Consider the following 26,375-nt stretch of genomic DNA (forward strand, 5'->3'; position numbering starts at 1 on the left):
ATCATTTGTGTGGCCCTTCTCTGATCCCACCCCGACAGGTCTGTGTCTCTCCTGTACTGAGGACTCCCCATCTGGATGCAGTACTGCAGGTGAGGTCTCACACTGCAGAGCAGAGGGGCAGGATCACCTCCCCCACCCTGCTGGCCATGCTGCTTTTGATGCAGCCCAGGGTACAGTTGGATTTCTGGGCTGCGAGGGCACAGTGCTGGCTCATGTCCAGCTGCCATCCACAGTACCCCAGGTCTTTTCATCAGGGCTGTGCTCTGTCCTTACATCCCCAGGTGCAAGACCTCACACTCGGCTTTGTTGAATCTCATGAGGTTCACCTGAGCCCACTGCTTGAGCCTATCTATGTCTCCCTGGATAACAACCCATCCCTCAGGCATGTTGACCACAGCACAGTTTGGTATCATCCACAAACTTGCTGTGATCTTCATAAGATTCTGTTGTTGTCATTCTGTTGTTGCTCTGTTGCTGTGTTCTTTGTCTGATTCTTGTGATATGATGTGATGCTCAGGGGTGGCTGAAGGCCTCTCCCCGTGCCTCCCTCCCAGTGCACCCATTCTGAGAGCACCGACAGCACAGTCCAGGACGTGAGCCACAAGAAATGTGTGTGCTGGCTGTAGGGCGGTGGAGCCCAGGGCCCTGGCCCAAGGGGGTCATTCCCAGAAGAGAAGGGCAGCAGGGTGAGCTTGCACAGACTCACACTGGGGGCAATGCAGACTCAGGAAGTACTCTGAGGTGTTGAAAGGCTTCCCACAGCTGGAATTTTCTGGTTAGTTGGGAATATCAGGCAGAACACCTTTCGCTGTCTCTCCGTGGCCTTCTTTCTGATTATGGCTTTCTGCGGCACCTGCTTTGTATGTTTTAAATTAAGTGGCTTTAACCTCATGTAAATGAGGCCGTCTAAGACCGTGAAGTGTAAGGAATACTGCACCCACCCAATGCAAGTTCGGTGTGTGCGAAGAATCCATTTTGAAAGAGGTAATTAGAAAGGAGAGAGATCGTGACTGGTGGCTGTCCTGGGCTGAGGAGCCGGCTGGGCCTGGGCTGGGGCCCAGCAAGTAACCAGATTGGGTGAGCTTGGAAAAGCCAGCCCAAGGGAGAGACCCCCTGGCATGTGCCAGCTGAAGGGCTGAGGCTCAGGGAGCAGACTGTGCTTCGGCACCTGGAAGGGAGGTTTGTGTCAGTTACGTTCATGTTTCAAAACAAAAAACTCAGTGAAAAATCAGGATTTTTCAACATCTTTTACAAGTTTTCTCACACAAGAAATGATTCTCGAATTAGAAATGTTGCTTAATTGCCTTGGGGGGGTTAGATGTCTTCTTTTTCTTATTTCCTCTCTTTTTACAGAAGTCAAAGGGAATAATTAAACCTAGCCTAAATATAAAATAATCGTGAAGTAGCATGTCATATTTCTTGGTGTCTGTTTATGCAGTAATCCTTGGTTGGAGGAGAAGGGGTTTGGGAAGGACAGAGATGCAGGTGTCTGCTGTCATCAAGCCCATAGAGACAAGCTGGCATTTGTAGTGTAACGTAGGTGTCAAGAGAAGCAGAAACATTCATTCGTTGTTTGATTTTAGCATGAAAATTGTAATAGCATTTGGCACTGCTTTAGAGCTGCATTTCAAACAGATCAGATTCATAATGATTTCTGGGTCTTTGGGAAACCAATATTATTTTCACTATAATTGACACCATAATTTTCACTGTAAATGTCAGGCAAAGCCAACCTATTTAGCATTGAAACAATCCAAAGAGTCACACTCAGTAATTCTCCAATACTCTTGTGCTCCGTATCTCAGTTACAACCTTTTTCTCCTCAATTCTAGCCACGCAGTGCAATAAATACATGAAGTTTATTAGAGACTTCTCAATCAGTTGGTGCCTTCTGTGTTTCGTTTTTGCAGATCTCTATCTTTATGATATGGGTTGCACCAAGTCTTCCCTCCCCACCCTTCTGGCCTACTTTTCCATCCCCGCTGGGCTGGGTGCAGCCCTTGGCTGGTCTCACCACCCCCGTGCTGGTGCCCCATGCCAGGAGATGTCCCAGAGAGACATACAGCATCCTCAGGAGGTGTGTGCCTTTCATGCCAAGAGAACAAGCAAGAGATGGCTGATAGATGCTGTCAGATGCACCTGCTTTGTTTTTTTTTTTTGTGTGTTTTTTTTTAGCCACCATAGGTATTAATGCAAGGTACTGAAGTGCAACAGCTTGTGGTGATAAAGCGGGGCTTTGCTGGCATCTGCTCATAGTAAGACATCCTTGCACTGAGCAGATTCCTCCCAGATCAGTTCATGCCTGCACTGCCAGGGTGGTGTGAAAGGGTGGCGGAGCTGAGACTTGTGAAGGACACAGAATCCCCTTTCAATTACATAAAGGGGTCATCAAAAGCACACAGTTACTTTTCATAATGTGCTCTGAAGTATTTATAGGTAGCACATAAATATAAGTGATTCATAAATAATTAAACGTCTCACCTCTACTATTCAACCAGAAATCCCTTTATATTCTGTATGGAATGGTAGCCACAGAAATAAAATGATGAAAATCTCCATCTTCTTGCTCGTGCAAAATGAGCACACAACAGTGGTGCAGTTTCAGCCTCGTGCCTATTTTTATACTGTAATCATGTTACTGAATTCAAGTCCTGTCTAATCACTAATCTTCACTTATGTGCGTGCCATATGGCTCACAGCTGAGCATCAGAGGACAAGGACTCTGGTTATTAGACATGTCACATATTATTAGGGGTGAAAAAAGAGGAGTTACTGCTGCATTTCATGAGAAGGTGAAAGCTGAGGCAAGGCTCACATTCCTGGGAGAATGACTGTGTTTCCTCTGTGAAGTCTTACTTCCAGGGGCTTCTAAAGTAAGGTCAAGTTCCTCCTTCCAGTCACTGGCTAAAACCTGCTTCTGTCTGAGAGGTTTAATTAACAACCAGGAGAAAACCCTGATGGCATCATCCGTTTTAAAGGTATTTGAAAGTGCTTCCTTCTTAAACACAAGTCTGCTGGATGTTCCCTTAAACACACCAGGCCTTGCCTGCTCGACCACAGCCGGGCCATTCTGCTGTGGTCTGGCCAATTTGCCGTGGACTGGTTAATCCAACAGGGCCCAGCCCCAGCCGGCTCGCCCTGCTCCTGGAGGAGGCAGCCACGGAGGCGAGGGGTCTCTATCAAAAGTGCCTGCACCTGAGCAACCTCACCAAGGATTATTTCATTAAAATCCTCTCGCTCTTGGCTTTAACTCCCTCTCTGCCGTCAGTTTCCAGTCACAGCTGGAGCTCTAAGGGGAACGCTGCAGCAAACTCAACCAGGTGGGCCAAGCAGGCTCTCACCAAGGGTATACCTCAGGGCTGCACCACCAAACGTCTGCTTAGTCTGCTATGAAATGCAAGGCCACGCTCAAAGCACTGTGTGTAATGCCATGTGTGTTTACTTTGCTAATTCAGAGCCTTATGCTGCTGCAGAAGGCACGAAGGAGATTCAAAGTTGGAAGCTGCAGCCAAACAAATCTGGGCTAGAACGAAGCCAGGACAGGTTTTCTCCAGATGGGTACTGTGGTGCTCCCACAGAAAGGGCCTGTTAGAGGCAGGGCGTTGCTCGATGTGCTTCATGGTAACTGAGGCTTCTGTTACACGCTGCCAACACAGCCCCTCCTGGCCTGCAGTAATTATGAGAATGGGAGCAGCGCTGCTGAAGTCAGCAGGGCCACAGCCAACACCTGCATGGATGGCTCGGGAGTGCACCAAGCTCTGCAGAACTGCAAAGCTGCTCAGCAGTTTGGGAGCAAAAGGCCAAAGAACTGGAGCTGTGAAAGACTGAGTATCTCCAGTTCGTCTGACAGCACTTCCTCCTGCTCAAATCTTTAAGCCATCATCTATGAGTCCCACAGAACTAACAGCCCCGCAGAAGTGCTGGACTCCTTGCTTGGCACGTGCAGATTTTGAGATGTCTAAGCAGAGGAGAGTGCCTCTGTAGGGGGCAAGCACAGGCAGACTCCAGCTGCCCTGCCCAGGCGCCCAGCTGGCCCATGCATGAATGCACGTTCATCCAGCATTGCCCACCTTGAAAAGGCACTTCTTCATGCAGGAGCACTGCACTACCCAGTGCTGGGCTGAGCACAGTGATGGGCTGCTCTACACATGCTGTTGGGCTGCAGAGCAGAGCTGACTCCTGCCATGCCGGCCTGCAGCGTGGGCAGGAGATCTCTGATGTTTTCATCCACCCGCCCAAACATGTCTTAAACTGGCCATAATCTGGTTTTCTTCTCTAATCTCATCTGACTGCTATGATCTTTTCAAGTGTTTTTGGATTTCTTGAGGGTGGAGACGAGAGACACAACAACACCTTCTAAAGAATGAGGCGTGTGTGCAGAACAACCTGCGTTGTTGCACTTGAAGCTGAGTCCTCATCCACAGGGTGCTTGGGTTGGGGTAAGAACACAGCTCTGCAGCATGCCATGAAGACCTTATGGTCTTAAGAGTTTTACTACAAATGTTATCACCAGCATACAGAAATGTTTAGGAGGTGGGAAGGCTCTTCAGCACCCTTGTCTTGCTTAGCTTTCCTCATCCAGTTTTGTCTGCAGTTGTGGTGTGACTGAGCACCAGAATCAGACCCAAATACAGAAACTTCTGTGCAGGCTTACAGGCTCTGATTTACTGTTTTACATGCGATGCTAAGCCTCAGTAATACTCTTTGAAAAGTGCTGCTAGAACTCCGGACCATTGGGCTCCTGGCATGAAGGAAATGTGACAAAGATTTGAACATCACAAAGGGCAGTGAAGCCAAATTCCTTCCTGGAGAAATGCTGGGCATGTCAGGGAAACCCAAGAGAACCAGAGCTTGGACCATGAACCTTAGAGTCATCAAGCATCTCTGTCTGTTCTCAAAAGGTTTCCTTAATGATGCTGATTAGATTTTTAGGGAGGAACTTGCAAGAACTCATGTTACTGCTGAGTTTGCAGACTCATATCAACGTGGTAATGCCAAGGTTTACTCCGTTGCCAAAGACTGGAATGTGTGGATAGCTGGAATAATTTTATTGGCAAGCATCTCCTGTAAAGCAAGATAGTGTGTTCTGGTGATAACATATGCAGCTCTTTTTGCTTTTAGTGGACTAAGAAATTGCCATCACAGGACATAAAATGAGAGTGATGTTCGTGACCCTCAGCATCATGAAGGCGCATAGTAGTATGTTTTGTATTAATGTAAATTTACGGTACTCGGCAACTCTTGGGAGTGACTCAACACGCAATACACCACGGCACGTATAATTGGTGAGAGCTGAAGTCAAAATTATTCACAGATCCATAATTCCTTCCCAAATTCTTTTTTCTCCCTGTTTGCATGCTACATTACTTAGCTGGAGCAGATCTGCATCCTGATCAGCAGAACTACGGGCAGGGCTCAGAAACCAGGGCATTTCTCAAGAGTTTCATCTTTGCCAGGCCAATATTTTACTCCTTGTTTGCCACACTTTTGAAGCCTTCCATGAGGATGATGTAAGCTTCCCAGGTGTGGATGAAAGCCAAAAGTTTTCAGTTATTCCTTGTTGTGTAGGGCTGACATGACTGATAAGCTGAGGGGGAAAAACTATTGGGGAAAAAAAAAAAGAAACACATCTAAGTTTCCTTCCAGTCAATCCCAGCAGTCAAACCGAAGCCGTCTGCCTTTGCAGAAACCAGATGCAGTTGGCTGGGAAGCTCTCTCATGTTGCCTAGGGCACTGCTTTGATCAGCCAACCTCGGCTTGCCTCTCACAAAGCTTTCTTCATGCACCTGATATAGGATCCTGCCTGAGATAATGAATCATGATGTATTTAAAAGAAATTAAAGGATTCGTGTTGAGCTTTGCATCTAACCCAAGCCAGCAGCCTGATCGCTCTTCCCATGCTCAGTGTGCAGGACAGTGACAGTCCCGATGGTGGACGGAGCACCCCCAAATGTAGGTCACTGCAATCTGAGAGGCAGAATCAATATTTCAGGGTGCACTGCTCCCTCTAGCTTACAAGCTTAATTGAAGGGAAAGGAGAGGTAAAATTAATTTTTAAACAACCTGTCTAGAGGGCAAAATCATCTTAATTAAATCTCATTCATACTTCCTCTAATCCAGCAGGCAGATGGTGTTTCCCTCCTGCACTTTGAAGAGGTTAGCCCAGAAAGGCTTCCAGAGAAAACAGATCTGAGGCCGACAGAGCTCCCCTTCAGACAGATCCCCACTGCAGGGATCTCTGGTGCTGTCTGTCTGTCCCCAGACCGGCGGATTTGAAGACGACAGCCAGAATTAGAGGGAAAAGGCTCCTGATGCTCCCAACCCTATCCTTCCATGGAGAAAGAAAGAAATAAGGGGGGTCAGATATTTTGGAAAATATTTCTTTTCCCCTTGTGGGCAGTTGTTTGTTCTTCTTTTTATTGACTGAGTTTTGAGCCCCATTGCTTACATCCAGGATGGCTCTCTTGAGAGAGGAGCTGCTAGGAAAGGTGCCCCTAAAAGGAGGCTGCACCAAAACAGTGGCAACATGCACCCACCTCACCACGCTGCGTTTGTTTCACATGTTCAGTCTTTACTCTCTGGCCATGAACACGGGTTGCTTTTTTCTTCTTTATTTACTTCCACAGAACTGGAATTCCAGGAAAAAAAATATCCAACCATTACAAGATTCGTGATCAAAGAGGTGAGAACTGGCTCTGCTTTCAGCCTGGCCTCTCCCTCACTGCCCTGTCCTCTTGTCCCCAGCAAAGGACGGGGCAGAGGCCAGCAGTGGTAGTGGGGTGTCCTTCTGCAAGGCCTCTGGGAGAGGAAGGCTGCCAGTGCCCCCTGCCTCCCTGCTGGGGCTCTCTGCCAAGATGGAAGCAGCCCGGAGAGGAGAAATACGTGGGTCCCAGTTCTGTGCTGGTGAGGTTAAAGGATCAGCATCCAAGAGGGGATCAGAGGAGAGGAGAGAAAAGAAAGTGAAGAGGCTGAGGGAAGGGAAACGCGAAGGAGGGAAGCCAGGGAATGCTACCCCTCTGAGGGCAGCAGCAACTTTCTTCTGAAGGCCAGAAGCAGTGCATCTTTGAAGTTGTTTCAAGCTGAGTACAGAAGAGCTCTGGGGGTGTTCACATAACAGAGATGCCTGGCAGTGTTGCCAGGGATTGTGTAAGGGCTGCCATGAAGTCAAGCAAGAATGGGATTAAGGAGCCACTCCCCAGCTAGCAGAGAAGTGAGGCTGCCAGGCAGGGCCCCACTTGCTAACCAACTGCAGAGGTGAGGTAGAACAGCTGGAGATCCACTCCTCTGGCTGTGGGGAGATCTTGCTTCCATCCCACACTGAGGCTGTCCACCTCCTGCAAATCATTAGAACAAGGCTGAATTCAAGACCCCGATCCATAGAGCCGTCATCAGCATTGCTCAGGCCAAAAATAGTTTAAACGCCTGTTTTTGAACCCATGTATGGAGCATATTTAAAGCTCTGGTCCTTATGGGACACCAGACACCTCCTGAGTATCTCTGCCCACATCTGACCATGACCATGGAAACACCATTTTGAAGTGCTGTTGTAATGCTTCCTGCATGCTCACATCATGCTAGAAGACACCTGTTCCAGGCCTACCTCCTCGGTCCAGCCATAGAACCACAGAACCACAGCATGGCTGAGGCTGGCAGGGCCCTCTGTGTCCCTCTGCACAACCACTGCCCCAGCAGGGACACCCAGAGCAGGGTGCCCAGGGACACAGCCAGGCGGCTTCTGGGCATCTCCAGTGAGGAGATCCACAGCCTCTGTGCAACCCCTCAGCACAACCAGCCATGAGCGTGGTGAGTGTGTGGTGCATGGGGACTGACTGCCCTGGCCACCCTCAGCAGTCTGCTCCTCTCTGCCATGAGGAGACTGTTCCCAGAGCAGGACTTCAGCTGAGCTAATTGGTTGTTGTGTGGCTGAGACACAAAGTGGTGCATGAGGGCTCCTGGTGCATTGACAACTATCTCAAACTGACGTGAAGTTACTTTTTATTTGTCCGTTAATAAGGCATTTTGAGATGTACTGTTGTGTCTCATGTGGACACAGCACCACCCAGCAACGAATGACACCTGTATAAATCTTTACAAATGTCCCATGTGATTAAACATGTATCCTGAATGCAATGGCAAGACAGGAATGTTCCTACAGCGCTGCTTGCTGCAGCCTGGGAAACAGACGAGTAAAGTTCTTTGGTGTCTGTCTTTTTGGCAGAGTCTACCTTGTGCATCCAGTGGACACAGTTGTACACAGGACGCTGAGGAGGATAAATGAGCACTTGGCACAACTGCTGAGGCATGTCACCTGTACAGCATCCAAAAGCTCCACAGGCATGTCTTTCAGAGCAGTGCTGTCACATGCTACAGCCAGCTGGCCGTGCGACTTATGGGATGTGATGCAAGGTTTCCCAGCATGTCCTTACCGGGGTGTATTTTGATGCCATTTCCTTGGTGATTCAAAACCTGTTTCTTCATGCTTCACGACCAGGTGCTACTTGCTGGGGACGACTTGCATCATCTGTTTCCATTTGTGATACTTAGGTGAAGAGGAATGTAGCAAGATTTCAGGTTTGCTAACACCACACCTCAAAAATCTCTGCTTGAAAATAGCAATATTCTTACAAAACAACAAATACTGGATATTTTTATCTGTGTATTTTAGATTTCTGAGCCTTCAAAATATGGCTAATCTAGATTTTATGCTTTGTGAATATGAGTGTTGGATACTTTTTTTTTACAAAAATCACAGAATCACAGAATGGCCCGGGTTGGAAGGGACCTCAAGGATCATGAAGCTCCAACCCCCCCACTGCAGGCAGGGCCACCAACCTCCACATCTAATATAGACCAGGCTGCCCAGGGCCCCATCCAACCTGGCCTTGAACACCTCCAGGGACGGGGCATCCACAACCTCTCTGGGCAGCCCGTTCCAGCACCTCACCACTCTCATAGTAAAGAACTTAAAACATGGAATGGTTTTACTCCTGCATAATTATGAGCATGCAGGAGCTGAGGCACTGTGAAAAACATCAGATCTTTGGCTTTCTTGATAAAATTACAAGAATGGCAATGCTGATGTTTAATAGAACAAGAAAACATTTTCTTTTATCTATGTCTACGTCATTTAACAGCAACAATATGTCTTCGAACTGAGCCAACGCTGGCAAGTTTCAGTCCTCCTGGAAGAGATTTCTCAAGATTTTACTGGTAACTGAGAAGGGGGCTGTGTCATAGCACATAAATCACAGCGTTTGCTACCCACAAATCAATTTATAAAGCACGTTGGGCAACGGAAGATAGCTCAGCACAAGGCTGAAGATAGCAACACGGATAAAAGTTCAGATTCATCTGAAAGAACGTGATGGATGGGTTAAAAGAAGTGCTACGAGTTCAGACAGAAGGTCTACAGGAAGGGCAGACCATGCAGTGGAGCATCCTGCAGAAATAGGTGGTTATGCTGAAGACTGAATTGTGAACGGGGCAGTGGTGTGCATTATGCAGCTGGGTGCTGGGCCCACAGGCACTAAGCACAGCTCTTTTGTCACCTCCTAATTTAAGGGTTAGGCAGAAAAGGCTGTACAAAGGCTCTCATGGCAAAGGGGCTCCCTGGTCTAGACGAGGCAGGAATTGCCCTCCAAGTGAAGGGCAGCATGCCCTTGGTTCCTTTGGCCCCTATGGCACTCAGGGTTTGCTGAGCGCATGAGGGGCTGCACTGAGTTCGGTTGGTGTCTGAAGGAGTTGAATGGACTCTGAATGGTTGGTCAGAGGCTGCCTTAGCTGACATCCTGTGTTGACAGCTACATCAGAATTTGCCCACAGGGGACATGTTCTACGATGGCAGTTATTCACTATGCGGCTTGGACTTTGGCATGTGTATTCATTTATCACTGTTAATTATTACTCTGCACTGCAAAGTACAGGCAACTAGCAGCTCAGCCGCTTACCTAACCCAGCAGGAGTACCTTGCACAGGAAGTCCTCGTTGTCTTCCGAGTATTACTTTGGATTTCGGTCTGAGGAATATCTCACGACAGGGAGTTCTGCGGTTCAGCCAGTCACTGTGGAGAAAACAAAACATTTCCTATTTCCAGGCCTCCGTGTCATACACTTCATCTTGAACAAAGAGGCAGGAGAAGCAGAACTTTGTCCCACAGTTCACCCAGCAGTCAAATGTGGCCAGTTTTCCCATGTAAATTGGTTAATTCAGTGTTCAAATACTGACTTAAGGCCTTCAGTCTGGAAACCTTAACTCCTGTAGTGAAAGGTAGTGGAATCAGCATGGAAATATTCTTTATAGAGCCTTGAGGCTTCATCATGTCCCGCGCCCATCAACCATCCCTGCAAACTTCTGCATAGAGAGCAGGTTTAACTCTCTGCAGTTTGCTTTGTCAGCCAGAAGCACGAGCAGTGAGAGCTTCTCAGACTAATTTCTACATCATGGTTGTATTTTCCTACCTGCAAAATTAGATCTGTGCTGAAGTAAGTAATTTGGAAGGCGAAATGTCAACATATATTCCCTACATATTTTATTGCCGTAAATAATGGGACTTATTATCCAGTGATAATGAGATACCTCTTATTTTGGCTGGAGCAGCAGCAGCGATTCCCAGCCAGGTGGGACGGGTGGCTGTTTGCCAGCGTGCTCTGTTACTGAGCACTTCAGCCACAGATTTGGTCTGTGCTTCAGCATTTGTCAGCATCACCATTTTAAAATCCCCTGCGCGCTGAGCCTCTGGGACGCTTCCTTGGAGGCTTCTGATGAATGAAAGACTTCTGCTACGGGAGTCCAAGGCCTAAACTGAGATACAGTCCTGGCTCAAAATCTGCAAGATGGGTATTTTCCCTGCCCAAACATGAAAAGAAGGATTTAACAGGCATATGCTAAAAGTAATTGTCAGCAAGTATTTGTATCTTCTTTAATATTGTTGTAATGCATGAGCTTTACTGTTTCTATGTGCACTTCAGGGCTCATTAAAGAGCTATGGTGTGCGCTATCAGTGTCAGCAGGGGTACAGTATGTCACTTGGATCAGTTTTAAAGCACCCCAGCTTTCTGCACAGGCCTCCCAGACTGTGTTTCAAAGCCGTGCTTGGGAACCTGAGCTGCTCCAGCCGTTGCTCAAGCCAATGAGAACCAGCTTGTTCGAGGTGTGGTTACACACACCCTGTTCTGCTCTATAATTCATGGTAATTATATGCCAGCTGAAAACACAGAACAAAACCATAACTAGAAACAGATCAGTCTGGGAACAAACAAATCTTTGGTCTGTCACAGTTTTTAAATAGCTGTCACTTGTTTCCTCCTGCAAAAGCTGTGGCTAAAGCACAGCTGGACTCTGATTTCTTGTCTGCAAAGGGCCTTACCCTTGCAGAATCTCCCCCAGAGTGGGCACAGGAAAAGAAAGAGGTGTCCTGGGAACCCAGCCCTTCCAGGTTGACATGAACACAGCTGCTCTGTTTTAAGAGGCAGAGGTTTCCTTCCCCAGCCCCCGGAGATGCCTCTGGTTTATGTGTGGAGCCAGCAGACCCAACCGGGCAGCAGGACCACTCAGCCTGAAGGGCAGGGCTGGTGGCTTTGTTTTACTTGTAAACCCAAACCTTGGCGTCAGGCTGTGGAAGGCAGTGCTGAACCCTTGGTGCCAGCAGGGATCTCGCCTGCTCCTGGCTACACGCTCTGCACCCTGCACGAGGCCATAAACCCAACCTTTGTGCAGTTGCCAGTCCCTTATTGCCCCTGGTTTAGTCACAGCGGAGTGTGAATTGGTTTCGAATTGCTGGTTTGGTTTTTATTTCCTAGGAGTCTGTTTGATTCCTAAGGAGAAAAGCATGCACTCATAACTCTCCCAGAAAGAAGTACACAGGCTATTTTATTTAGTGTAGCTGCAATACAGTATTTTTAACAATTAGTCCTTACTAATTAGCTAATTATGTTGTCACGAGTGCAATAATGAATAGATGTTAAATTCTATTGCTCAGTGCAATGGCAGAATCAAACCCACGTGTAATGAGATAACACTCCCTGCAGTCACTCCCAATTTCCCCACAGTTGTTACTACAGGAAAGATGTAAAACCAGAGCCAGCCTTTTCCAACTTATTTCATCCCATGACATCACACAGACACTATATCCCTTACAGAGCCACAGTGTCAACCACTGCTCACCCACAGACATCAGCACAGCCACAGTGATTGGTGTTTCTTGGACACATTGGGTCAGGAGTGTATATTTGGTGATCTGGATGTGTGTTCAGCACTGCACATGTCCCATGTCGTTGTAGTGTGAGCTCCTGGGAGCCCATTTCTCACGTGTGTGCTTGTGGAGGGAGCAGTGCATCCTTGGGAATACGGTGCGATGTACCTGGCTGGTAGTTCCCATTAACCAGTAAATGGTGAATGCAGTTAAAGAAATCAGCCCTATGTATATGTACTCTAATGAGCATACATCCGTGCCATGACATGTCTTTGTTCTAGAGCCAAGGAGTGTTGATACAATGAGAATGTCCTTCATGTAATATCGCACGCATATTTTCAAGAGAGAAACCTTCCCAGTAGGATGGTTACAGTCATCCTGCATCAGGTTTATTAGGCAGTCTCCTCACTGATGCTCCATGGAGCCCAAGCAGTAACTGGGCACTATGTGGTCATAAACCATCATTGTTTTATAATAACTCACACTTTGTACCACTCTTATTTAACAGCATATGTGTATGTCCACATATACATACTAGTACATGCAAATTCTGCTGGCTTTCTTAGTAAAGGGCATAAATGCATCAGAATAAATCAAGGTTCCTTTCATTCAAGGTAAAAGAAAAGCATTCCTGTAAAGAAAAGCATCTAAACCAAGTCACCTGAAAACATGAAATGAAAAATCCTGTCCCGGGTAAGAAATGGTCACAAGTGGTATCTGTGGGTGGCAGTGGTTGCAGCAGTGAAGGTGCAGGTACATGGCAGGGAGGTGTGGATAACCCAAACCATTTCTTCCTCAGCTGAAGGGTATCCTTTGAGAAGACTGCTGGATAGGGGAAAAAAAAGTAGGATTATGACGTAGAAATAAAAACCTCTGTGGAAAAGAGGTTTTGTTTTCCAAATCAGAGGATGTGGAAAAAATCTGAAGAGCTGATTTTTATCATCTACCAGTTGGAATGTACGGTGCAATGCTGAATAATTTCATAGGTAGAAGACATAACCCATTACTAGATTAATTGAATCTAGCCATGGTAGCATGGCTCATGAAGATCACTCAGGAAACTCAAAAATGTAAATGGAAGAAGACATTTAAATGACATTTTACTATAGACATCCTTATGTAAATTAACCCACATAGCCAATGCTACAAGTATCTTCAAGTCTGGACCTATTTACATAATACATAACGACAGCTGATGCAGAATCATTCTGAGTTGATTCACCTGTTTCTTCCCTTCTTGGGATATTTTAATTACACTGTGACAGAAAACGTGAAGCTGTGAGTCAGAATGGAAGGTGTTCAGTGCTAAAAATATGAATACAAACATTGTATGGATTAATAACCAAAAGACATAAACAAAGGCAGCGAGGTGGATTTTTACAATAAATGCAGACAAAAAGAGTTAAGGTTACGTATGGTCCATCTTAATGACAGCGAAGGATGGAAACTCTCATGGAAAGCAGTGTTTTCATTGAAGATCTCCCTCCTGCAAATTTTGATTTAAAGAAGGCAATAAAAAAGCACAGAGCTTTCAGCTGCGTAAAGACAAGCTTAGAAGCTTGGCACGAGTGTAGAATCAGAAGGTAAAGGCAAAGAACACCACCTGTTTTTCAAGGTGCAGGAATCTGGTCATCTGCTTTCCCAGGCCTGCTCTGTGAGCATTGATTACTGCCTTTCAGTCCAGTGAAAGCAGCGGGGCCCATCAGTGAGGCACAGATCTCCTCTGTGTGAGTAAGGACGGTAGAATCCGGCCTGAATGAATCAGAGCAACCACCGTAATTATGCTAACCATGTGCCCAAGGCGCTGCCTCATTCAGGCTGCACAGAACGGAGAGATGTCGGGCTCTGGGCAAACCAGCTGCTGTCCTCCTCGGGAGCTGGGATGCTCCGTGCTGCTGAGCAGCACACGGTGGGAGAACGCTGAAATCAGAAGGAAGAAGGGCATGGGACACCGCAGCACCACCAAACAGCACATAGCACTAGGTGGTGCTCTTTTCTCTAAGTTACTACTCAATGGGCGTAAGAAGAATGGGCTTTTCTTCTATGGTCTTCCTTCCTTCCTTCCCTTCTTCCTTCCCTTCCTTCCCTTCTTCCTTTCCTTCCTTCCTTCCTTCCTTCCTTCCTTCCTTCCTTCCTTCCTTCCTTCCTTCCTTCCTTCCTTCCTTCCTTCCTTCCTTCCTTCCTTCCTTCCTTCCTTCCTTCCTTCCTTCCTTCCTTCCTTCCTTCCTTCCTTCCTTCCTTCCTTCCTTCCTTCCTTCCTTCCTTCCTTCCTTCCTTCCTTCCTTCCTTCCTTCCTTCCTTCCTTCCTTCCTTCCTTCCTTCCTTCCTTCCTTCCTTCCTTCCTTCCTTCCTTCCTTCCTTCCTTCCTTCCTTCCTTCCTTCCTTCCTTCCTTCCTTCCTTCCTTCCTTCCTTCCCTCCTTCCCTCCTTCCTTCCTTCCTTCCTTCCTTCCCTTCTTCCTTTCCTTCCTTCCTTCCTTCCTTCCTTCCTTCCTTCCTTCCTTCCTTCCTTCCTTCCTTCCTTCCTTCCTTCCTTCCTTCCCTCCTTCCCTCCTTCCTTCCTTCCTTCCTTCCTTCCTTCCTTCCTTCCTTCCTTCCTTCCTTCCTTCCTTCCTTCCTTCCTTCCTTCCTTCCTTCCTTCCTTCCTTCCTTCCTTCCTTCCTTCCTTCCTTCCTTCCTTCCTTCCTTCCTTCCTTCCTTCCTTTCTCTTAATGACGTTGTGCCCCATTTACTCCAACAGGACCTGGCTCAAACAAGAGAAAACCCATAAGCAGAAATATAAAGTGAAAACCAATGCTTTCCTGTGTTGTTTAGTCATCTTCTGTAAGCCTGGAGACAGCCATGAGGGCGAGCAGTCAGGTTGCTCCAGGTTCTTTTTTCCCAGTGCTGTTTGCAGTGTTGTGGCAATGAGGGAATCTTACTTCCATTGAGCGATTCTCTCCTGTGTGCATACAGGTCACTGTTGAGAAATCTGTTCTCGAGCCCATTTTGCCTTTCCCATTGTGCTCTTCTCAGCCATGGTCTGCATTCCACCCTAACCCACCCTTTGTTCATTCCCTCCAAATATTTGTTTATTTAGTTACGTTCTCTCTGGCTGTTATTTAGCTGGCTATGCCTTTATATATAAAGTTATTTTAAGTCTTTTCCCTTGTCATTACAATGCTTCCTCATTCCTGCTGGTTTACTATGGGCAGCCTCTGGTTTGTCAGTGTACAGATCTGTCAGTGCTGTTATCAGCAGTCTCATGAGAATCTTTGCTGAAATCTGTGTTTTCCATGACAAGGCAGACAAAGGGATAATGACTGCAGCAGTTACAAAAAGATCTAGAAAGATCTCCTGGTACAGAGCGACTCATGGATAATGAGCAGCAAAAGAAATTCTGAACACAAAGACAGAGAAGAAAACAATTTTTCATTCTGAAAAATAAAAAAAAGAGTTCATTATGTACAGGAAAAAAGATGTTAGATTAGGGATAATGCATGTCAGCTCAGTGCCCATCAAGCAGGCAAACACAATCTCAGGGCTTGTTTGCAAAAGGACTGGGAAAAACAGAGCGCATCGCTGTGCTCTGGTAAATATCCATGGTGCACCTAATGATGTGTGCAGCTTCCAGTGCAGCCACCTGGTCTCAGGGAGGATAGAGCTGGAAAAGCTCCCGAGAAGGGCCATAGAAATGTTCAGAAATGATGGGAGGAGAAGTAAAATGGCATCAGACCCTTCTGCTGGAAAAAGAGATTGCTGCAAAGTCATGGCTGGTTGGCTGCTCACTCTTTCTTTCAGTGTCAAATTGAAGACTATCTGATTTTGTGTGCTTTATGGAGCGAGCCCTTTTGGTGTTGTTCCAAATTGTTAATCCAAACAATTATTTAAGTCCTAATGTAGTAACAGAATCTTATGTTTTTCTCCATCCCTTGGTATTTCTCTGAGCCTAAGTGAATGGTTTGTTAAAGCCAGTTTCCTTTCATGTGCATCATGGTTGCATGGGACTTTGATGGGAAGAGCACCACTGAGGCACTTTAACCAGCCACACCACAGGAGATGGATGTCCTACTGGGTCAGACCAAAACCCAAAAATGCCACATGTGCCCAGCAGTGGTGATGGTCCTGGCGTAGCTGCACAGCAGCCTGCACAGACTGGCCAAGGCATGGATCTGAAGGCCCCAGATAGGCCTGTGAGGTCCCTGAACATGTACCTGACTACTTCCTCTAGCCCAGACTGCTGAGATCACAGGCACTGACCTGTCTGTTCCTTTTATTAGCTGGTAATGGAGATGTTGTTTACAAATCTTGTCTAATCCCTTCTGATGCCTGCTAATAGTCTGCTTCCCCAGCCTCCTGTGGCAACAGATTCCAGACGCTTGTTGCTGTGGTGCAGGGACATGCTGTTGCATTTCAGCAGCAAACTGTACACTTGCACCTTGTCCATGGGAACAAACTGAAATAAGATTCAGTCCTTCACTGTTCTGCCTATTATCCTTCGGCCCAAACATTCCCAGGCGATACATATGCAGTGAGTGCTATGAAAACTACTTTCAATAAGTATTAAGGAGAGCAAAGCTCAACATGCTGCATTCTTCCAGAGGAAGGTGATGCCTCATCTCTGCCTTGGCTAGGAGAGCCCAGCACAGAGCTGGAAGAACAGATGTTCCTGGCAAGGAGAGGTGAGCCCTGCGGGCTGCCACAGAGCTTGGAGCAGTGGCTTCTGTTGCTGCTACAGTTCTTTTCTTATAGCAGTGGTCCCTCCATAGCAAGCTCTACCTGGAAACTCCTTCTTATATGAAGCTTGTCACACCTCTGTTGCAACTACTTATTTTAATTTCATGAGTTTGTGAGAGTGCCAAGCCAGGCTGCATACATATGGAGAATGAAACAACTTGTGCCATGCTTAATTTACAGCTGTCATCCCTTAATTTATAAATTCCATGATGCTATCAAGCTGAAGACACTCAGTTTGTTCTCGCAAGACCCATTCTTTGCCTGCCCAACCCTCTGTTTTGCAGGTGACACACCACCCACTTGCTCTCCGCCAAGTTCCAGTGCTGCCTGTGGCTTGTGGTCCCTGTATTGTGCAGGCAATTAGACATTTCTTCACCTGTCTTCCATCCTTATTTTTTGTTATTACCATTTATCGTTTTTATTGCGGTAATGCCTAAGGACGCCAATTAGGAAATGGGATTTCATCTTTAAAAAAACTGTAAAACAAGCACAAACCCAAGAAACTCACAATCTGGGGCTTAAACACGCTGTGTCTTGTGAGTACATAAAGGAGGAGGTCTGTGAGAGCAGCACAGAAGTCCAGGGCCATGCTAAATCTGCCCGCTGACCTACCTCTACTAATAGCCGTCAGCAGGCTCTACAGGAAAACGGAAACTTTCCTGACCTCATTGGAACTAATTTCATCAGAGCATTTTCCCAGAGGTGGAGAACTTAAAATTGATTTAATCTGGAATGTGCCAGGGTTTCGATGCTTGCTGTTTAAACGTGTGAGCTAATTTTTCTGCCTTATCTAGAGCAGACTGGCACAGCTGCTGACAGGAGGCTGCCTTGCCACCGCAGATACTGTGTGTGTGGGACTGCTGCCTTTTGATACCTTCTGCAAGCGCAGTCTGGACCCAAAATTGACAGCGTGATGATGATGGGGGAAGGGTGAAGGACCGAGAAAAGATGAGGATACTGTTGGGAGGGATATTATGAAAAGCCCATCATGTTGGGTAACCGTATCCTAAAGGCAAGATTGGTATTGTGCAACTCTGATGCATTCAAGTCTGAACAGCTGGCTGTGGTGAGAGGCAGCAGAAATGAATTTCCCGTGCAGCTTTTGTATTAATAATTCATCTCATTAAGGTGTGGTCTAACAACACCAGCGCAGGCCCTTGAATCAGCCCAGTCAACTGGCTCTAACACCCATTTCTTCTATGGACATCTCCAATTCTCATTTTCTTCTTGCCTCAATTTCCCCGTGCAAGGAATGAGAAGAACTGTGCTTGCTTTGGCTCAAACCTGTAAGACAGTTGACCTAATATGCTGTTCCTTGGAGCATTTTCTAAGACTTTCCCATTAGCATGGAGAAAGCACAACACCGTCATCTTGATCTAGTAGAATTTGGGCTTCTATCAACACATCAGTGAGTCAGGCCCAAGCATCAGGCTTAGAAACACACACTTCTGATCCACAGTACAGAGTCCCCTGCAGGGACTGGGTACACACTGGAAGGTGTTTAATAGACCAGAGCCACAGTAAGACTTCATCCTTCTCAGACTTGGGTTATAACATTCCTGATACTGTGCCAGATTTGAATAGTGCTATCATAAATCACTGAAATGAATTACATTATTGTAAACACAACTGTCTGATCTATCTTTTCCTCTCCTCCATTATTTACATCCTTTCTGTAACACCTGAAAGGACTTCCAATCGGCAGGGTGCATTTACAGGATTTTGCTGTAAAAAGCTGATTCCAACTTTCAGTTAACAAACAAATTCTTAAAACACTGTGACATAGAAGGCAAATTCATCCTAGACAAGCGCATCTTTGAGCCATGTGTCTGTTATGATCCCTCTTGGGGAGGATTTTTGCAGAGATGTATTTCAGCCTTCTTCATTTTCTTCTAGTCTAGCAGCAGCAATTTATGTGTGCTACACAGCTACATGCTGTGTATTTTGATACATGTGTATCAAAACATCTGTCTTGGTATAATCATCTTAGTGTAGACTACAGTTGCACTAGTGCAAGCTACCTCAATATTTTAGGTCCTGAAGAAAGAGAAACAAGTGTATGTGTATCAGCACATTTTTGTTACATAGCACAGACACACTGAGCTGCAAAGAGAAGAGAATGACTGTTTTGTTACAGTTTTGTACTGTTTTGTTAACAGTGGTGTAGTGATGCAGTGCAGTTTTTGTGCATGGAAAACACCAGCTCATGAAGAAATTCTTATTTCTCCATTGAACGTGACTGTACAGCTGGCAACTTTGTTCCCACTGAATCTTCTTCTCAGCTCCAGATATGCTCCCTTAGTCACGTTTCTTTCCATTGTATTTTCTCTTTTCTGATTCATTTAGCTTCTGGAAGGTAGATAGGAAAGATCCACCTCCTTTTTTTCTTGCTCTGGAGGTTCCTAGTGCTTCCTGAGCTCCAGGAACAACCCTGCAGAGCCACCACTTGGCTTTGACTCCAGAGATCCCTCTTCCTTCTCCACCCCATCCCTTCTGTTTTCTCTACTACCCTCTATCCAGAGTTGTCTATGCTAAACCAGCTTGTTTCCTTTCCTTATCTGCTGCTTCTCTGATTATGCAAACATGATCTTGCACTCCCTTCTTCCTTCTCAACTCTGAATGTACCTTCCCCCATCCCATCGCGAGCCAAGAAACATTTTTCTTCAGCAGTTTGTTTTCAGCAGCTACTGGAACCAAAGGCCCCCATGGTACCTTCCTGCCTGTCACTTTAGAGTGGCTTAGCACTTTCCTCTATGCTTTATCAAAAATCTCTGTGAGTGGTGAGAAGAAAATAGAAAGCATTTGAGATGTCTTCAATAAGCTTAACTACTTTCAAAGACCTGCAGTTTGAAGTAAGGAAGCCAGTGAAGAAAAACCTACTTCAAGCAAATCCATCAAAATCAAATTGCAGCAGTTTCTAGAAGTTCAGTTTAGCAGGGGGAGAAGATCTTTGAAGAGATGGCTGTGGAAAAGCTTAAGTTTTGTGAAACCCTGAGGCACCACAGAGATGCAAACAGAGGTTTGACTTTGCCAAGAATTAACCTGGAAGCGCTGTACTCTTCAGTGTTAAAGAGCTTAATGTTCATTAATATAGAGTGATTACTGCTAGAGAGTGAATATTGCTGACTTGATTTCAATCAGCGACGTCTGTTGAAACCCAGAGTCCATTCAGCCTTGCTGTGTCAGACATGATGGAATACCACTAATTGCTGGGTCATAGAGTTTATAGAATTGTGACAGCCTCAGGCAAGGAGAAGCCTATAGAGAAAATAGGTGATCACTTACATGAGGAGCACCAATCTCTTCATTTTTTCCCCACAATCATACGAATGTGAAGAAAAAGATATTGCTCATTAGAATGCATATTTTCTGTAGGGTCTGCATATACATTTAGGCTCCACAGTGCGTCTTTCCAAAATTATGGAATACACTGTGGATGGTATGTAGTTAGTTTATTTGTCATACAAATTCAAGAAGACAATATTGATTAATAAGCTGATATCCTAGCCATTTCCACTACTTAGGATAAGAATCACCAGAGAACATGACAGCTATATAATGAACGTGAGGCTATTATCTGATATGGTATTCATAGAATCATAGAATCACGGAATCATAGAATGGCCTGGGTTGAAAAGGACCACAATGATCATCGAGTTTCAACCCCCCTGCTATGTGCAGGGTCACCAACCAGCAGACCAGGCTGCCCAGAGCCACATCCAGCCTGGCCTTGAATGCCTCCAGGGATGGGGCATCCACAGCCTCCTTGGACAACCTGTTCCAGTGCGTCACCACCCTCTGGGTGAAAAACTTCCTCCTAACATCTAATCTAAACCTCCCCTATCTCAGTTTAAAACCATTCCTCCTTGTCCTATCACTATCTACCCTTGTAAACAGCTGTCCCCCCTCCTGTTTGTATGCTCCCTTCAAGTACTGGAAGGCCACAATGAGGTGTTCCCGGAGCCTTCTCTTCTCCAAGCTAAACAAGCCCAGTTCCCTCACCCTTTCCTCACAGGAGAGGTGCTCCAGCCCCCTGATCATCTCAGTGGCCCTCCTCTGGACCCGCTGTAAGAGCTCCACGTCCTTCCCGTACTGGGGGCCCCAGGCCTGGACGCAGTACTCCAGATGGGGCCTCACAAGAGCCGAACAGAGGGAGACAATCACCTCCCTCTCCCTGCTGGCCACCCCTCTTTTAATGCAGCCCAGAACACAGTTGGCCTTCCGGGCTGGAAGTGCACACTGCTGGCTCATGTCCAGCTTCTCGTCCACCAGGACCCCCATGTCCTTTTTTTTGTACAATTAAATCTTAAATAAAAACAAAACAATATCAAAATACTGTGAGACAGATCCTCGTGGTTGTGAAAGGTCAGGACAAACTTCTCTAACACATTCTATTATTTCCACTAATGGAATCTCTTCTCACAAGTAAATGGTATTTTCAGCAGGTCAAAGAAGATATTGCTAAACCCTTAGCACGGCCCTAACTAAACTCCTAAACTTTCATTTGAACTGGCTTCGTGAGCAATAGAAAACTGTCACAGTTGGAATGCTTAAAGTGAAAGCTCTACTATTTTAAGTGGACTTGCGGTACTCTAATTAGGCCATTTCATAATCAACTGGTACAGTGTTGACGTGGCCTAGACAAGTAGTCCACAGGCGTGACGTAGTTCAAGACAGGTCTCTGACACCGAGGTGGGACCTGCTTGGCATTAGGGTGGCTGATTGCACTGCAGTCTATTGAGCTCATGATTTTAGGCTCTCTAGTTTCTGATGCTTGCTTGAGGAACTCCACGAGGAGATTCAGCATCTGGGCAGAGTGTGTGTACGTGCCTGTGTTTGTCAGCCATAGCGCCCTTGCCCTCCCAAACACAGAGCTTTCTTTGGCTGCCCCAGTGAATGGTACGTGGCACTGAGTCACGTGGCAGGAGAACGGAGGGGGTGAAAGTGCACCAGCTGTGACACAGTGCTGCTGCCAGGGAGGGCCATCCCTCACTGTCCTCTGAGCAGGGATCGCAGACGGAAGCTCTCCTGCTGCTCCCCGGCACTGCACTTTGTCCCCTTTATGGGAACGGCTGATCCGGAGGCGAACAGATGTGCAGGTCCTGTTGTGGGCATGGCAAGGAGAACCAAGAAATGGGACTCCCACGGCTCTTTCTTTTGCTTTGAGATTTCACAAGTCTGTAAGCGTAATGATACGGCTTTATTAAAGATGAACACGACATTGGTGATCCGGTTGTATACTCAGACAGAGAAAGAATGGGACGGATCGTGCCTTATTTACGGGAGTTAATCCTTCAGTGAGGTGAGGAGGGTGCTGGAGAGCAGAGGGCATCCACACTTTAAGAAAGAAAAAGTGGGAGAATTGTAATTTTCCCGAGCCAGTAAACATTATAGCTGAATACTTTTTTACATTCAAAGGATGAGGAAAAGCCAAAATAAAGCGTTTCGTCGTAACAGAAGGACTGTGTATGTGCTGGAAATGGGGCTACAGAGAAAGTCCGTCATAGTGCGTGATACGTACGTAGGAGTGTGTGATACACACATAGGAGTGATAGGAGGAGCTCTGCCCGGCTCAGCTGAATTCGTTTCCAATGCAGAGGCAGAGGAAGGGATGCGCTCAGGCCGAGATAAGCGACCAGGGACACGCGAGCGCTCACACGTGCGCTCAGGGTGAGGCCGCTGAGCTTCGCCGTGCCGGGGCCTACCCGGCAGGAGATGCTGCCCAAGTGCAAATTCGGCTTTGATGCCTTTGTTACATTAGCGCTGTGTCAGCAGAAATGAAGCATCGGATACATTTGGATAAGAAAGTATCCACTTTACTAACGCCGCGAGAGCCAAAGCGTAATAACCTTCGCGCTCGCCGCGTTTGCTTAAGAGTTATTTTGAGCTCGATTTGTAAATGCGATGTAAATAAGCGCTGATAGCCCAACGACGCTGTCCGCCAGGATGGGCCGCAGCGCCTCTGCAGCAGCTCAGCACCGCGCCGGAGCGCACCGCGCGGGCCCCGCCCGGGCCGAGCAGCCCTCGCCGCGTGCCCGGCCGCTCGCACGGCGACCTCGTTAAGCGTATCGTTACAATCCCCAAACGGGCCTATTCGGGAGGAAAACCCTCCCGAGGAATGCGGAGCGTTTGAGGGGGGCAAAAGAGCCGGGCTCGTTTCCCGGCAGGGATGCTATTTGCATCGGGAATGAACGCCGCCCGCCCACCCGGCTCGCGGCCGAACGCCGGCGCTCAGTGAAGGCGGCGGCGGCGGCGTTGGGCTCCGGCGGCGGCGTCGGACTCCTGAGGCAGCAGCCCCGCGGCCGGCGGGCACGCGGCTCCCGAGAGGCGGGCGGGACGGAGGCGGCGAGGGGCGAGCGCCGCGCGCCCCCGTCGGGCCGCGTGCCCGCGCCGTGCCTACCGCCGGCTGCCGGCCCGGGGCGGGGCCGTGACGCATTGCGGCTGGAGCGGACCCGGGGCTGGGGCCGGCGCCCGGGGCTCGTCCCCGGGCCGGCGGACCGCCGGAGCGAGTGACGGAGCGACGGCGCTCCCCGCCCAGGGACTGGCGGGGCCGCAGCGGGGCGGGGGCAGAGGAGCGGCGGTCCCGCCCCGAGCTCCGCGGCTCTACCTTAGCCATTCCGGCACCTAAAATGGCTGGAGCGCGGCGCTGCGGGAGGTGAGCGGGAGCCGCGGCCGCTGCCCTCAGCTCCTCCCGCTCGGCCCCGCTTGCGGCGCTGCCCGCCGCCCGGCACCATGTCGGCCGGCCAGGACGAGAGCTCGGTGCGGGTGGCCGTCAGGTAAGCGGCGGCTGCAGGTGGGGGAGCGGGGCGGCCCTCCGCGGAGCTGCGTCCGCCCGGAGGGAGCGCGTCGCCGCGGGGAGCTCCGCGCGGGGCCTCTTTCTGCCTTCTTTATTTTCCCTTGGAAGCGACAGAAAGGTGGAAAAACGCTTCCCGAGGCCGCCTTACCCGTCGAGTCATTCTCGGCCTCGCGTTTTCGGCACGCACTCCCGTTAATGACAGCCCCGGAGCCGCTCCTGCGCTCCGCGGTGCGATCCGTGCGGCTGCTCGCAGCAAACAGGGGTTTGTGTGGGAGCCGCGTTGGGAACGGAGCTTCCATCGTTCGGGAACGTCAGCTCATTCAAATGACGCTTTTTATCGGAGATAAAAATCTGGTCGGCAGCGAGCTCCCGGCTCTTCTCGGTTTACTACGCGAAGATGTTACGTTTGAAGAACTTCCAGATTAGCCCACGGATGTCTTCAGTTTCAGGATGCCTTTACATAATTCAAATATAAGAGGAAATAGAGCTGCACGCACGCACACGTACAGCGGAATGCGCATGTTTGGGTCTGGGTCGTGGTACTGGATGGGGATGGTGGCTTTTTCCCCCCTCTAAAGAAGGTTCTCTGCGTTAAGTGCTGATGCTGTGGTGGCACACACGGTCGGGCCTTGGGCGAGGTCTGTCTCTCCATTTGGGCTTTGCAGCCATCGCGTGCGCTTCACCTTATGGGGTAATGCAGGGGCTGCGCAGGGAGACAAAGCAGGCGGGTCGCTGTGCCATGCAGGGCGTAGGGATAAGCCACGCTGCTGAGAGCTGCTGCTGGTGGGTGTGTTGGGGGGGAACAGCTCAATAACACTTTTGGTAAACAGGCACCGCCCCTGCGTGATAACATGGGATGTACGCTGCAGTTGTGCTGCCCGTGCAGAGAGATGCTTCTCAGGGAGTGGTTTTCTACCCGAGCCTTTTTCACACAGAATACAGGGAGGTATTATTCCAAAGCACGGTTGGGCTGTGTATTGAAAAAGGAAAATATGAGATAGGTGTGATCCCCAGAATAGAGCGTGTTGCAGGTTAGCAGACTGCTCTGTCAGCTCAAGAAAGTATTAAATATCCTTCAAGCCAAGAAAAATAGTGGTGTAGGAGTTCATTTAAACTACAAAGGGTTGCTGTTACTGGGAATTGACTGAAAGCTGCTTGTGCAAATAGGCTTTTATGGTTGTAGACGTGAGATGATAAATAGATTAGAAATAATCGATGGCAGAGGGTTGATAAAAGTGAATGAATATGGCTCAGCTGCGTCACGGTGGAGCACGGTAGCTGTTGGAAACAAATCCCAAACGTTGCAAGGCATATTTCTGTAACATAACTGGATAGCTGAGGTCCTACAGCTGAGTACAGCTTGCTAGGAATGAGGGATTGCATCTTTGTTCCTGTCTGTCTGCTTTGTCAGATGAACTGTTCACATGCGAGATTTCTCCTTCTGAGCCCAGGAACAAACCCTTGCACAACTGCTTTATCCCTGCCAGTGACTTTTCTGTTGTTTCTCTTTGTGCACTCCGTGTAGTGCTGTAGAGCTGCAAGGCCAGTTGCATCAGCACAGCGCTGTGCAGTGCATTACGAAAACTACTGAATTCTGTTTCCTTCTTGTTTTGGTTCTTCAGTTCTTCTGGGGGACTTGAGCTGAGTTCAGCTTTGGTCTCTGCTGTTATAATGATTTAGAGTATAGTTACATATATGTTTTCTGAACAAGGCTTGCCCAAAAGGAGCTTTTAGGTTGCAACCCACATGGTAGTAACTCAACTGAGATGTTTCAAAGGCATTTTGCCCTGAGCTTTCTGAAGAGCTGTGTTAGCTTGAGCCTTAATCACAAGTTGTAGAATAGACATTACTGAAATGATTTAGCAAATTGTTTTGGTTTTTTTTTCCCCAGAACCTGCTTATTTCACCTAATCGTAGACAACACTATTCAGAAATACTTCTTTCTTTCCAACCAGCACCACCTTAAAGCTATCATTTAGTATGTTAATTGCTCCCCATTTTCTTTAGGGTAATAATGGGTTTGTGAGCAATGAGCTAAATACTGTTCAGTGAAGCATGAAAGCTGAAAAGAATTTGGCAGGTAATCCAGTAACTAAGGTTAAATTCCCCAATTAAAAAAAAAATTCCTTCTGTATTGCACCCTCCACTGAAAGAGTTGTGGGCTCACCATTTTGGTAGTAGCGTACAACTTCAACAAAGGGCTTTGCTTTCTGTGTTCCTCTGTGTGCCTGTGCGTAGTGTCTGTTTTCAGATGGAATCGGGGAGCCCTCCTGATGGCTGTCTGAACTCTTTTTTTTCTTTTGCCTGTGAAAAGCTACTCTTTTTGTAAAGCTGGAATTACTGCCTTCTTCTGTCAGTGTCTTTTCAGCAGATGAAGATCCACTTCTGTTGAGGAAGCTCTGAAATGCTGCAGGCCATCAGGCAGGTAGTTCTGGAATCAAGTTCACAAAGGGATGTCAGTTATAGTTTCAAATTTTTGAGCATCTTGCCATGTTAGTGGTGTCCACAGCCACGATGTATTATACAGGCTTCTTATGGGCTGGGTAGGTTCTCATTGACCATTGCGATCCTCTCTAGCCACAGCGTGTGTCGATGTTGCACTTAGTTATTGTGTGAGCTGTCTGGGGTTTGGTTGGGGTCAGGACTTGGAATGTCTCCAACAGGAGAGGTGGCAG

General features: G+C 47.7%; 1 protein-coding gene and 1 long non-coding RNA gene across 3 annotated transcripts in view; one reads left to right on the forward strand and one right to left on the reverse strand.

Moving 5' to 3' along the window:
* Window positions 1-226: 226 nt before the first annotated feature.
* Window positions 227-26,299, reverse strand: LOC107051634. Of its 2 annotated transcripts, XR_006939845.1 has the most exons (5): window positions 25,868-26,299; window positions 23,849-25,363; window positions 9,948-10,060; window positions 8,427-8,539; window positions 227-7,334 (listed from the first exon to the last, which is right to left on the reverse strand). It is a non-coding gene; the product is annotated as an uncharacterized LOC107051634 (long non-coding RNA). The 2 variants fall into 2 exon arrangements; XR_005843503.1 differs by lacking the exons at window positions 227-7,334; window positions 8,427-8,539; window positions 9,948-10,060 and having other exon boundaries at window positions 23,776-25,363.
* The window catches only part of KIF21A (kinesin family member 21A), an 84,379-nt gene continuing 81,518 nt past the window's right edge, over window positions 23,515-26,375 (forward strand). The window contains exon 1 of the mRNA XM_004934759.5: window positions 23,515-23,680. Coding sequence (XP_004934816.2) covers window positions 23,637-23,680 — 44 coding nt within the window. The 5' untranslated portion in view covers window positions 23,515-23,636. The remainder of the gene's footprint in view (window positions 23,681-26,375) is intronic.

The sequence above is a fragment of the Gallus gallus genome, chromosome 1 (assembly GCF_016699485.2).
Source record: "Gallus gallus isolate bGalGal1 chromosome 1, bGalGal1.mat.broiler.GRCg7b, whole genome shotgun sequence".
Lineage (NCBI taxonomy): Eukaryota > Metazoa > Chordata > Aves > Galliformes > Phasianidae > Gallus > Gallus gallus.